The sequence below is a fragment of the Cryptomeria japonica genome, chromosome 2 (assembly GCF_030272615.1).
Source record: "Cryptomeria japonica chromosome 2, Sugi_1.0, whole genome shotgun sequence".
NCBI lineage: Eukaryota > Viridiplantae > Streptophyta > Pinopsida > Cupressales > Cupressaceae > Cryptomeria > Cryptomeria japonica.
The window spans coordinates 163,827,046-163,840,349 of NC_081406.1; the positions used below are offsets into that span (position 1 = coordinate 163,827,046).

General features: G+C 33.6%; 1 protein-coding gene across 4 annotated transcripts in view; it reads right to left on the reverse strand.

The window, feature by feature from the left end:
• The window catches only part of LOC131038409 (uncharacterized), a 101,925-nt gene extending 90,702 nt beyond the window's left edge, over nt 1–11,223 (reverse strand). The window contains exon 1 of one of the 4 annotated variants that reach the window (XM_057970838.2): nt 10,732–11,216. In XM_057970838.2, the coding sequence (XP_057826821.1) occupies nt 10,732–11,013 (282 nt within the window). In that variant the 5' untranslated portion in view covers nt 11,014–11,216. Of the gene's footprint in view, nt 1–10,731 lie in introns of all 4 variants that reach the window. The other 3 variants (XM_057970839.1, XM_057970837.2, XM_057970836.2) reach the window with 3 other exon arrangements.
• Nucleotides 11,224–13,304: the final 2,081 nt, after the last annotated feature.

The window sequence follows — 13,304 nt, forward strand, 5'->3', positions numbered from 1 at the left end:
TGATGCTCGATACTCTATAAAAGGTTCTGGTACTACTTCTTTAAAACTAGATTCTGGTATTTCCTTACAACTCAATGATATTCTTTTTGTACCTGGAATTAAAAGAAATCTTATTTCCATTTCTGCTTTAGAAGATAAGGGTTTGCAAGTAGCATTTTCTGAAGGTAAAGTACTTGCTTGGTCTAAGAAATCTAGTTTCAAATCTGCTCATGTTATTGGAAATAAATATGATAGTTTGTATAAGCTTGCAGCTAACCCATTTCAAGCCCTCATTCATGAGGTTCCTGAATCATGCGAGCTATGGCATAGAAGACTTGGACATTTGCACTTCTAGGCTCTCCCCACTCTTGGTAAAATGGTTAAAGGTATGCCTAAACTCAGTTTATCCCATGATGATGCATGTAAAGGTTGTGCAATGGGTAAGAATGTGAAGAGTCCATTTCATAAAAGTGATAGTAGGGCTAAACAAAAGTTAGAGCTTATCCATTCAGATCTATGTGGTCCTATGTTTGTAGCCTCTCCTAGCGGTTTCTTTTATTATGTTATCTTCATAGATGATTTTTCTAGGAAAACATGGATTTACTTTCTTAAATCTAAAGAGTCTGGCGAAGTCTAAAATAGATAAAAAGAATTCAAAGCCTTGGTTGAAAATATTTCTAGAAAGCGAATTAAATGTTTAAGGTCTGACAATGGAGGTGAGTACACCTCAACTAGTTTTCATGATTTTTGTGTTGAGACAGGAATTAAGAGGGAGTTTTGTGTTTCCTACAATCCTCAGCAAAATGGAGTTGCTGAAAGAAATAACAGGTCCATCGTTGAAGCTACAAGAGCCATGATTCATGATCAAGACTTGCAACCCTTCCTATGGGCGGAGGCATCCAAAACAACAGTTTACATTCAGAATAGATGTCCTCATCGTGCTCTAAAGAATGTAACTCCTAAAGAAGCCTTTACAGGAATCAAACCTGACATCAACCACTTAAGGATTTTCAGGAGCCCTGTGTATGTTCATGTGCCTAAGGAAAAGCGAACCAAGTTGGATCCCTCTGGAAAGAAAGGTATCTTAGTAGGATACAGTGAATCTTCCAAAGCCTTCAGAATCTACATTTCAGGTCAAAGGTATGTTGAGGTAAGTAGAGATGTAACTTTTGAAGAAGATATTGCATTCAAAAGATCTAAAGGTTCATTATTTGATGATGATAATATTGTGACTGAAAATCAAGAATCAAATGTTGATACTAACCCTGAGATACAAAAGGAGTCTATTGACCCCCTAGAACAGGAAGTTCAGGATGATCCAACTGAACCCATGGATTCTACAGATATACCTAAGGATATTGTGGTCAGCAAGAAGAGGCCACTTTGGGTTAGAAACACCATTCAAGATGCTGAAAGATTTGTTGCTCCCAGAGGAACCTTCAGAGATAGCAAGAGACCTCAAAATCATGCCAACTACATTTCAGTAATGTGCAACATCATTGAGTCTGAACCTCACAATGTCGAAGAAGCTATGAATCACCATGCGTGGAAGTTAGCCATGGATGAAGAGTATGAGTCTATCTTCAAGAATGATGTTTGGGACATTGTACTTAGACCCAAAGGTAAGTCTGTTGTTTCCTCTAAATGGTTATTTAAAATTAAGCATAATGCTGATGGTAGTATTGAGAAATATAAAGCTAGATTAGTAGCTCGTGGTTTTTCTCAAAAGGAAGGAATAGATTATGAAAAAACATTCGCTCCTGTTGCTAGATATACTTCTATTAGATCTATAATAGCTATTGCTGCAGCTAAAGGTTGGAAACTACATCAAATGGATGTTAAGACAACTTTTCTAAATGGAGTTATTGAGGAAGAAGTCTACATTGAGCAACCAGAAGGTTATGTAATACATAGAAGAGACTCTCATGTTTGCAGATTGAAGAAAGCCTTATATGGACTCAAACAGGCTCCTCGTGCTTGGTATGAAAGAATTGATAAATACTTACTAAGCTTAGGGTTTTGTAAGAATGATGCTGATGCTAATCTTTACCTTAAAATATGCAATAATGATATGCTCATTCTAGTTTTATATGTGGATGATTTATTTCTCACTGGTGAAGATAAACTGATTATGAGATGCAAGAAAGAATCAGCCTCATAATTTGAAATGAAGGATTTAGGGTTAATGCATTACTTCCTAGGGTTAGAAGTATGGCAGAAATCTAATGAAATTATCCTAAGTCAAGGAAAGTACACTATTGATATTTTGAAAAAATTTAGAATGATGGATTGTAAACCTATGTTTACTCCTATGGAATCTAACTTAAAGAAGTTGAGCATCTCTGCAGCTAACTTTGATTTTGCAGATCCATCTGAGTACAGACAATTGATCGGATCTTTGATGTATCTAGTTAACACTAGACCGGATATCTATTATGTAGTGAATGCTCTTAGTTAGTTCATAAGCATGCCTAAGCATGTTCACCTTGTTGCAGCTAAACATATACTGAGATATCTGCGAGGCACTATTGGTTATGGACTGAAGTATTCACTCAATACTTCAGTCTCCTTGGGAGGCTATTCAAACTCAGACTGGGTAGGAAGTGTCAAAGACAGGAAAAGTACTTTGGGTATCTGCAGTAATCTCTTGGGCCTGTAGAAAACAATCTTCTGTAGCATTAAGTACTGCAAAAGTTGAGTACATTGCACCATCTATTGCATCCAAAGAAGCAGTATGGCTCTGCAAACTTTTTGTTGGATTGTTTGGACAACCTAGTGATCCTACTACCATTCATTGTCATAATCAGAGTTGCATAAAGATGTCTGTCAACCCAGTATTTCATGACAGGTCAAAACATGTGGAAACTCATTATCACTACATTCGGGATATGGTTCAAAGAGGCGCCATTCAGCTAAAGTATATCAGCACAGATGAACAGGTTGCAGATATTCTTACCAAGCCCTTGTCCAGAGTGAAGTTTGAATACTTCAGAGACAGACTCGGTATTGTGGAAAATGAAGTCCAGGTTGAGAGGGAGCCTCAACCTCAGTATTTCACTATGGATCAAGAATGGTCCATTCTTCACTTGTGTGCAAGAATGGAAGGTTCCAATCTATGCTTGTGTGCTAGATGGAAGGTTGTAATTGTATAAAGACCCACTTGTGTATTACACTTTCTATGCTTGTGTGCTAGAACCATCCTATGCTTGTGTGCTAGGTTGAAGATGTAATTCTATGCTTGTGTGCTAGATGGAACTCTAAAGGTTCTAATTATGTATTCATTTTCTTCCTAGTAAAGAGGAAGTGTTGTTTGGTAACTATGAAAGAAAATAGGGTTGGGCCCTCATGCTACAAGAGGTAGTGTGTCCCTTTAGGGCCGACCCGAAAGGGAGAACACACCTCACCTTATCAAACAGCAAACAAATATAACGTGTGGCCCCAAAAGGATTATCGGCAAAATAATAAAAGGGTTTTTGGCGCCAAAGTTTATGAGGCCGACCCCATATTGCATCCTTAGCAGCTCATATAAATAAAGAACATTCTGGTTGCAAATGAAATTAATTAAGTTCGATCTGCTCTTCAAAAGAAAGGTGCGAACCTGCTCAAACAAGTGCGAATTATCTCCAGAAGGGTGCGAATTGTTTTGAAGCCTCTCCTTCCAAGGTGATGGTTGATGAATCATCTTTAGGCCTGTATGTTGGTGAAGAAGAAGATCTGTAGACTTTGTTGTATCAGATCTGAACATTGCTGTTTGAATTATTAATTTTGTGCCCTAGATCAGTAATCAGATTTATGTCTTTTAATTATGCCCTAGTTTGTTAATCAGATTTGTATTAAAACCATAATTCAGTAAACTCAGAAATGAAACAAGTAAACAAGAGACAAATGCAAATACCCTGGGAAAACCTCTGAGGAAAAACCCAACATTAAAGACCCATAGGTCAGATTATATATTCTCTCTTAATTGCACAAATACAATACTTAGCTTGCTTCTCCAGATCTGATCCCTTTTGTATGTTAGATCTACACTTCTAAACACTTCAAGTCTACACCAAAAGAGGCCTATATCCTCTTGGACAAGTTCGCACAATCCTTGACAAGTTCGCACAATCCTTGGATAAATTCGCACTTTTATTAGCAGAGCTAATTCGCTGATTGCATTGATGATTGAATTGTGTTTGCACTTTAACTTTATTTATATGGATCTTTTGACCAAGGTCGACCTCAATCCTTTTTGGCGCCAATTTATATTTTGTGGCGTGAGTCCTTTTTGGTGTAGCGTGGAGGATGGGGCTGGACTTGTCTTGGGGCCACGCTACCCCTTAAGGATAGGACCCAGTCCTAAATGGGTTCGGATGTTGCCTTAAGGCAATCCGAACCCATCTTTCCCTAGTTATAAACAACATGAATTCTACACAAAACTGAAGGTGATAGGTGCTGCTCTCATCTGCTGTTAAGGTGCTGTAACAAAAGCCCTATCTATGCATTGTATTGTTACAATTTAAAGTGAATACATAGTCAGACCTGTGGGTCTTTATAGCTGGGTTTTTCCTCATCAGAGGTTTTCCCAAGGTAAATGTTTTGAGACTCTTGTGCACTTGCTTTGTTTTCATGCCTACTTGTTTCAACTTAATCTGAGATTCATTTTATTAATTTTGATCTCTGATCTGAGACACAAAATTCTACATAATTTTGGTTTATTTTGAAGCCTTGTTTAGTAGTGAAGGAGAGTTTAATTTTATTTTTAATATGGGAAGGTCTGAAATAGGATTTCATATGGCTTCTACTGGATCGATCCAAGCTCTTAGACTTGACCAAATTTGCTTGTGTAACAATGCAAATATCTATTCTCGAGCAAAGTATAAACATCTAAATTTACAATACTTATTTGCTATAACTTTGAGTAGCCCTGATTAGATATTTACTGCATTAATATCTCATAATTTCATGAATAGATACATATATAAAGTACTTTATTTTACTTGTAAAAGATGATCCAAAATTCCAAGATCTAAATTATGCTTTCTTTCCCAAGGATGAAAGCCTTTCTAGTCTTTTAGTACAATTCCACACAAGTATTGATAGTGTGCTCGAGCTGAAAAAGATTTCCAATTGTAGTAGCTTGTGTTTGGTGTGAATTTCTTTTTAAATTTGTACTGAAGTGATATCATTTTATTATTTACTTGTTTTTCAATGATTTTGGTGAGGGTAATCCCCATGCAGGCTGTACCATTTTAGATATATCATTGTTGGCTACATTGTGAAGTTTAGCAATAATATTTGTTGATTATATTCCACTAATTGGTCATACTAGTTGCAACCATGAATCTGGCTATGCATTTGCAAGAAACTGGAAACAAATTGTGTAAGTTGTCCATATGATGTTTAGGCACTATTTGATGCTAATATCCTCCCGTATTAGGCTACCACTTTCCGTTTGTGTTTTACCTGACTAGGATCCAACTGTACTAATTTAAGAGGGAAGGTGAAATAACCATTTAATGGTTCATTTCCTTCAGAACATCTATTTGTGATCTACTGTACTACCAGAGGTTTATATGAGACCCATCTGCACATTGTCTAGTAGTCCGTATGACATCAAATCTGATCTCTTCTTCCACACAAGTTGTACACCTCTTATAAGGCCATAGAGTTCGATTAGTCACCTTTATTTCAATCTACAGTTTGAACTTTCTGACCTAAACATTATATAAATATTTCTCCAAGAAATGATCATAGTTTTGGGCATTGGGTCACCATGAATAGATATTGAGTTACTTCCAAATTTTGGAGTATTAATTATAGTAATTTCAGATTTGCAAAATAAGCATTATATCCCATCTTCTTGAAAAAATCAAATATTGTGAAAATTGGTTCGTTTAGCACCAATAGTTTATACAATTCTTGAAGGTCCTAGATAGTCACCCTGAATAGCTACTCTTCATTGTAAAAGATCGTGATCGGTTTATCTGATGGATCCATTTTATTTTCAGCATATCAGTCACTATCTTGGCATGTATCTGAATCAAGTGATATAGTCTGCCATGTTGGCATTGACACTTTGAAATTTGCATATCATTATTTGCCATTTTAGCATTGAACCATTCTATGACTTTTCTTACAATGTAATTTAGTCAGCTAGTTGCCACTATCCTTTCCATTGTCATCATTCTAGTTTTTGTATGCTCTCACTTTTCCCACATTGAGAACTTGGTGTTCAGAAAAAGGTAGGATTCAAGTGACTGCAAAAATTTCTTATCGATTTGAAGTAATGCCATACTAGGGACATTACAGCGGTATAAAAGTTTGCGGTCTTGCAGCTTATTTTCATAAGCTAATCGTTTTCATGCAAAGCTATATTTCATATGCATCCCAATTACAAAGCAAACAGATTATTATAGGAAAATCAAAAAAACATTCCAAAGAATCAACAATCAACAAGTTGAGTTTCCATCTTCCAAATTTGTATTAGAAGAAACAAATATGGAAAAAATAGAAAAGAGAGATACGGGGGAAGAAGACTTTGTAGAGGCAAGGCATATCAAACTTGTGCAAGGGTAAGAGCACCCTACAGACATGCTAGCCCAATCACTTCATAGCACGCAAAATAATATAACTATGCATAGACCTCAAAATGATGAAGCACTTTTGGAGTCAATAATCCTAATAACACCCGCACAAGATTATTGTTGGTTCAGCTGCTAGATCTTTCCAACCTACTTTTCTTCATAGGAAGAAAGTTCTTGAATTATAAGCCCAAAATTTGATGGTGGATGACCTCATAGCTTGTTATGCTAAATACAAAGCTCTACCAAATGAGATCCAAAATGAAATGTCTCTTGGTAGAGTTTAGTCATCTCATTCTCCTCTTGGACATCATTACTACCTACACATGCACTTTTGCTCATGGTAGCACATGACAATCAATCCTCTGCAGTAGAGGTGTACTCTATTTCATTCACCTTCTTGCTAGAAGAAGCATTCTTATTCTTTTTGTACTCCTTAAAAGGGTGCTTTTTTTGATGGAGCATTCAATAAGCCTCTAGTATGGCCTTTGTCACAATGCTTGCAAAAATAATCTTCATTTTCCTTAACCTTGGTCTTTATGCTGATGTTAGCATCGTTTTACCTTTAACTTTTCTTTCCCTTTGCTGGAGTCTCCACCTTGTTTCTTTTCCTTCCCCCCCTACAATTTTGGTTGATAAGTGGAGTTCGTCTTCTGTCACTTAGGATGAGTTCAAGCTTAAAGAACGCTTTGATACATTTTAATCTTTCCCAAAGTCCAAAAGGTCACCACAACATCCTCTTCCAACTTCCTAGACCTTTCTTCTCCATCATCCATATCGTTGTGTCCTACTTTGGCCATTCTTCTCTCTGCTCTATTCCACTACCTAGTACCAATCTCAATCTCAAATGGACTCAAATCACCTCTTTCACTTGACCTATTAATAGGCATGACAACCCTATTATTTCACCAAACAACTAAAAAATCAATGCCAAGAAGTAATTCTAATCTGCTGTAATATCACTTGATCCATATACAAGGTGGATATTCCACACACTACACATCAACATTATTTTACTCTAACATCATTTTAAGTATGGAGATTAACAAGGAAACATAGAAACAATACAAGAAAGTGGAGATATATAGAAACATGTGACAATTACTAAAACATACTAGGTTGCCCTTGAGAAACCATAAAAGGGGAGAAAACACTACCAAAAGTGAGAAATTTTCTCTTTAATCCACTATGCACTAGTTGAATACACAGTGACAAGTTGACAACATGTTTGCACAACTTACAAAACCCTATAATCTATCTCCGAACCATTGGCATAAATGATAACCTTGCAAAATGAGCATTGCAAAAGGATAATGAGAAAGCTAATCCTTGCACATGATTTACAATAGTATATTATAGACCTCCAATGACTATAGAGGAAATAAAAAACATGCTTCCCCATACCTGGAAGATAAAATGAACTATTTTAACCCTTCACGTTCCATGCTCTATTTGCACAATGGCAAAATCATCACTTCTTATAGGAAGCATTTTTCAAATTGCCACTTTCTCTAGGGGCAAATTTGAAAGAGTCATGGTTGAGGTATATTTGAAACCTCTGGAAACCAATCATTTTGTCATAAGACAAATATCACTTCTTTTTGTTGCCTATACACCTACATTTGACTTCTCAAGATGCTTCAGATCATCCCGAGGCCTCAAGTAACCTATACACAAGCATTTGAATCTCTAAAACTAACAACCATTGTTCTCCTTATGATGTCCTAAATCACTCTTCGTCTCTGATTGATTGTGGATATGTGCAACGGTCCAATCATGAACAATGATCTGTTTTATGGATCTTTAATAGATAGGTTGCGTTGAACATTTGGAATGATAATATCAAGGCCTTTTAATGTACCTCGAAAAATGCTATCTGCCTATGTTCTCACTATAGTTTTGGGTTTATTTTGGAGCCTTATTTTAGTAAATCAAGAAGAAATTTATTTTAAATTGCATTTTACATCAATTGGGAAAGGTTTATAATAGTAGTTCATACAGCCTGTAATAAATCTTCTTCAAGGTGTTCAACTCTACCAACTTTCTAAATGTTCAGCCTATGTTTTTTGTTTTAGAAAAATGCAAATATCTACTCCCAAGAATTATAAAGACATAATTTTCTAATGTCTAATTGCTAAAACTTCAAGAAGCACTGATTTGGATGTTTGCTACATAAACATTTCTTGAATAGAAGTATGCAAAATCAATAATGTATTTTATTTTACTTATAAAGAAATATCTAAAAGGCCTAGATGTAAAATTATGCTTTCTTCCTAAGTTGAAGGGTTCGCCCCCCTAGGCCCCTGGTACCGGTCCAGTCTGGTCCTGGTTCGGGGTCCTGGTCTGGTCTGCCTGTGGTCCGGACAGAGTCCGTGCTTCACAGGCCTGGTTTGGACCAGGTCGAACCCAGGTGGACCCAGGTTGAACCCGGGCGTCTGGCGGCCCAAAAACCAAGTAGCCTCACAACGGGTAACACTAGCCCTAGTATTCCATTGAATATTAGTGAATAGAAAATCTATGAATATATCTTCTATGGAGTCCTAGATAATTTGGACAATCAATAACAGCATACAAAATCTTCCAAAGCTTCTCATAATAATGATCTTGCATCCTAGGACTAAGAGGCTGCAGGAAGAAAAATTCACCTCAAGAAACTGCTAATAAGTAACATTATTGGAGGATTGGACACAATACACAGTACTGGCAGTTGGTTTTTATTTTCAGTTTTCATAAAAAGAACATGATTCTTTTCAACTCTTCACTAGTAAAGGGATCCTTTCCAGTTAAATAAAAGAAGTCAATCAATTTAGACTGTTATATTATACAGCAATAATTGCAATATAGAATGTACTACATCTCTCTACACTAATGTCCCGCTTCAGGTCATAGCGATTGCTTTTTACTTCAAAGTGTCTTGAAGTCCACTGTTTTATAGAAATTAGCATACAATCTACTTAGTATAATTTTGTTTTCATAAATTTTAGTTGTATAGAGTATCCTACGGTTTAACTCAGTGCTGGATGGTTTGTATTTTGCACATGTTTTAAGCTAACATCAGAAACTTTGAATTGCAACAGTTTTTTATTGTGTCTGCTTATTGATGAATGCTTGAGTAATGCTTTGGTTAGAACAGGTTGAAACTTATAATCCAGTATAATTGCTTAGTGTTGGATGGATTGTTTTGAGCGTGTGGAATGCTAATATCACAGCCTTTATATTGGAAGAAATTCTGATTTCATGTGCTCATTAGTGGATATTTGAGTAACAATTTGGTTAGAAGATGCTGGAACTTGGATAAACAGAGTAATCAATCAAATAGGACTATGAAAGCCCCAGAGAGTGTGTCTAGAATTAAAGTCTTTAATCTCTTTAAGGAACAAAGCCAAGAGATAACAGCTGAAAAAAGTACAAAAAATAGAAGGAATTATTATAGTCTCAAAAGGTATAATGGTACCTAAAAGTCTTCAATGATACCCTGGATAATTTGGGCGATCATTAAGGGCACATGAAATCTGCTAATTCTTGAGCGACTCAGTGGCTGAGTAAAGAGGCAATTCAACACACTAGACTGCTAATAAGCAACATCACTGAGAGATTGGATACACTACACCGTGATAGCAGTTGGTTTTATTTTCAATTTTTGTACAAACATAAGAAGAACGTGATTCTTTCGACCAGTTCTCCTCCATAAAGTAGAAAAGCTATCATTCAAATCTGATGGCTCTTAGCTAGCATTATTTGTAATATACAATTTACTGCAATTTGTAGTTTAATTCAAAGTGACCTAAAACTCATGCTTCTACAGTAATTAATATACCATCTACTTCAAATATATTTAATTTTGTAGAAAGTTTCATTTATAATTTATTTTATATTCTGGCTTTCCAGAACCTATTTCAATACGAGTGCACATTTTGCATATGACCTTTCTCTCATGTACACTGGATATATTGGCATAGGCAAAAGGACCTACAGAGCACACAAGCACCTCTAAACAGAATTAATGGTGGAGAGTTAAAGCAACACACAGAAGCACATCTAGGTGAAGAAGATGTTAAACATATCAACTCAGGGACTTTTACCCTGCTACAAATGATTTAAGCTAAGAATGAAAATCTCAAAATCAGAACCATTTCTTAAATTTAAAAAAGATGATCTGGGAAACTTGCAATGAAGAAAATGTGACCTGATTTGGGTCCGCTCCTTTCACAAAGTTTGGCTTCCACTCGCAATCCATTCCAACCAGCTCGACCTCAGCTGAGCTAAAATAGTTTGTAGCATTCACTAACTCCTCAATTGTATCAACCCACCATATAACATTTTCTTCTGAACCAACCACATCCGACAATTGCAGGTAATTGTGGGAATGGTGTGACTTCTTCCCCCATTGCTGCCAATTCTGCATTTGCTCTGTTGCCGCCTCCCAACCGTACCGTGCATCTCCTTTATGAGCATTTGCCTTCTCCATTTTACGCCAATCCGACGCCAAAATCAACTTAGGCAGAAACAACGGTTAGCAAGGTTAGAATTTTCTAGACTCAAAGGATTTAACAGGGGTAAAGTAAAATACACCCTTTCCCTATGCTACAGCAATAAGGGGCCGATTCATAAACATCGTGACCGTATTGATTAATTACTTGGAATTCAGAACATAATATTATTAAATACTTTCAAAATCTGCATAGTCTGATTTTTAAATAAGATAAATTAGATCATTTAAATTTGAAAACAAATGGATTTCATTGAGTGAAATTTTTTTCCTTCTCTCACTCACTTTCAGATATTTTTTAAATAAAAATAAAATATAAAATTATTATTTACTTTTTAGCTGTTAGAATTATAGTTAAATACAATTTAGAAAGATTCTTTCTGGGACCACAGACATATGCATTTGAATTGATATAAATGATCACATTCAACAATATTTTAAATCATATTCAAATTGATCATATTTTAAATATAATTTATTCATTTGAATTGATATTTCTAATCACACTTAAAATCAATAATTTTTTTTTTCTAAATTATAAACAAATGCAATAAAAACTAACCAAACAACTTGTGGAAACGTTTTATATCATTAACCTTTCAAGTTCTCTGTACGCTGGAGGGGGAAGTTTTTATTTCCCTGAAACGTTTTGAAGATAAAATCTCATCACGTTTTCACTAATATATTTATTGTTTTTATAATTTAGTCATACATATCGAAGATAAGTAGTCGAGTAGAATTTTAAAAAATTACAGTTATTATTTTTTGTGTCTACGTCTCAAGGGATTTACAGTAAGAATAAATGGTCCGCGTAGGCTGTAGTTTACCGTCAAGTTGCTTTTTCATGTGTATGATAATAAAGTAGCTAATGATATTCATAAAAAATAAATATATATTTTAAAATAATTTTTTAATTATCAAATAATTATCAATAGTGGCATGTTGTGATGGTTAAGTTGTTGTGTTGTTGTTCTTGACATCAAAGTTCAAGTCCTGCTGGTTCATAGCTCGGGTTAAAAGCGTTTACCCCTTAAAATAAAATAAAAATTATCAAAAACTTAAAAAGTAAAAAAAAATTTAATTATTTGAAGTATGTATAAATAAATAATTATAGTTGTTTTTATTCATTTTTTTCAATAAATAACTGAAATTAATGAAATATTCAATAATTTGTAAATAGATTTTTTATTATATTTTTTATTTTTAAAGTTAATTTAGTTTATTCTAATAATTATAATATATTTTATAAAATCTAATAACATATAAATTTATAATACTAGAAGTTTATTTGGTAATGTGATGGTTAAGTATGTATACATAAATAATTATAGTTGTTTTTATTCATTTTTTTAATAAATAACTAAAATTAATGAAGTATTCAATAATTTGTAAATAGATTTTTTATTATATTTTTTATTTTTAAAGTTAATTTAGTTTATTCTAATAATTCTAATATATTATATAAAATCTAATAACATATAAATTTATAATACTAGAAGTTTATTTGGTAATGTGATGGTTAAGTTGTGATATTATTGCTATTATCACTAAAATTTCTTAAAAATTCGTTGTAATTAATAATAATAATAATAGTAAATAAAATTAGCATTGATTTATAAAAAATAAAAATTAATTTGATATTTAATATTTATTTAATTAATATTTTTTAATAAAAAATATATTGATAAATTGATTTAAAACAATATATTAAAAAAAAAACATAAATATATATTAATAGACAAATTATTTTAATAATTAATGTTAATGAATATTACTTTATAGAGGATGTGTAGAGGAGAAGAAGATACAATGATATGATCTTTAAAATGTTGATTTAAATTTTTGAAGACATGGTGAGTAACTATTTATAGAGAAAAAATATTTGAGAGTTTTAGTTGAAAATGGGCTTGGAAGATGATAATGATGATGATGGCAACAAACATTTCACAAGTAACAATTGTTAAAGTTTTTTCTTTTACAATTTAAGTATTTCTTTTAGAAAAGAAGTAAGATAAAAGAAATAAAAGTATTTCTCTGATTCTTGACATTTATTATCAATAATATTTATTATATCTTTAAAATAGAAAAAAATATATATATTTTTAAAAAAATTTAATATAAAATATTTAAGCTTAAAGAAGATTAATAATTTCACGATATTTTTCAACAATATCTATAAAGTATAAAAATACATAGAATATTTGGTCATCTGATATGTATTTTAAATTGAAAAGACAAACAGTAATTATGTACTTCTATTTCTTTCCTTG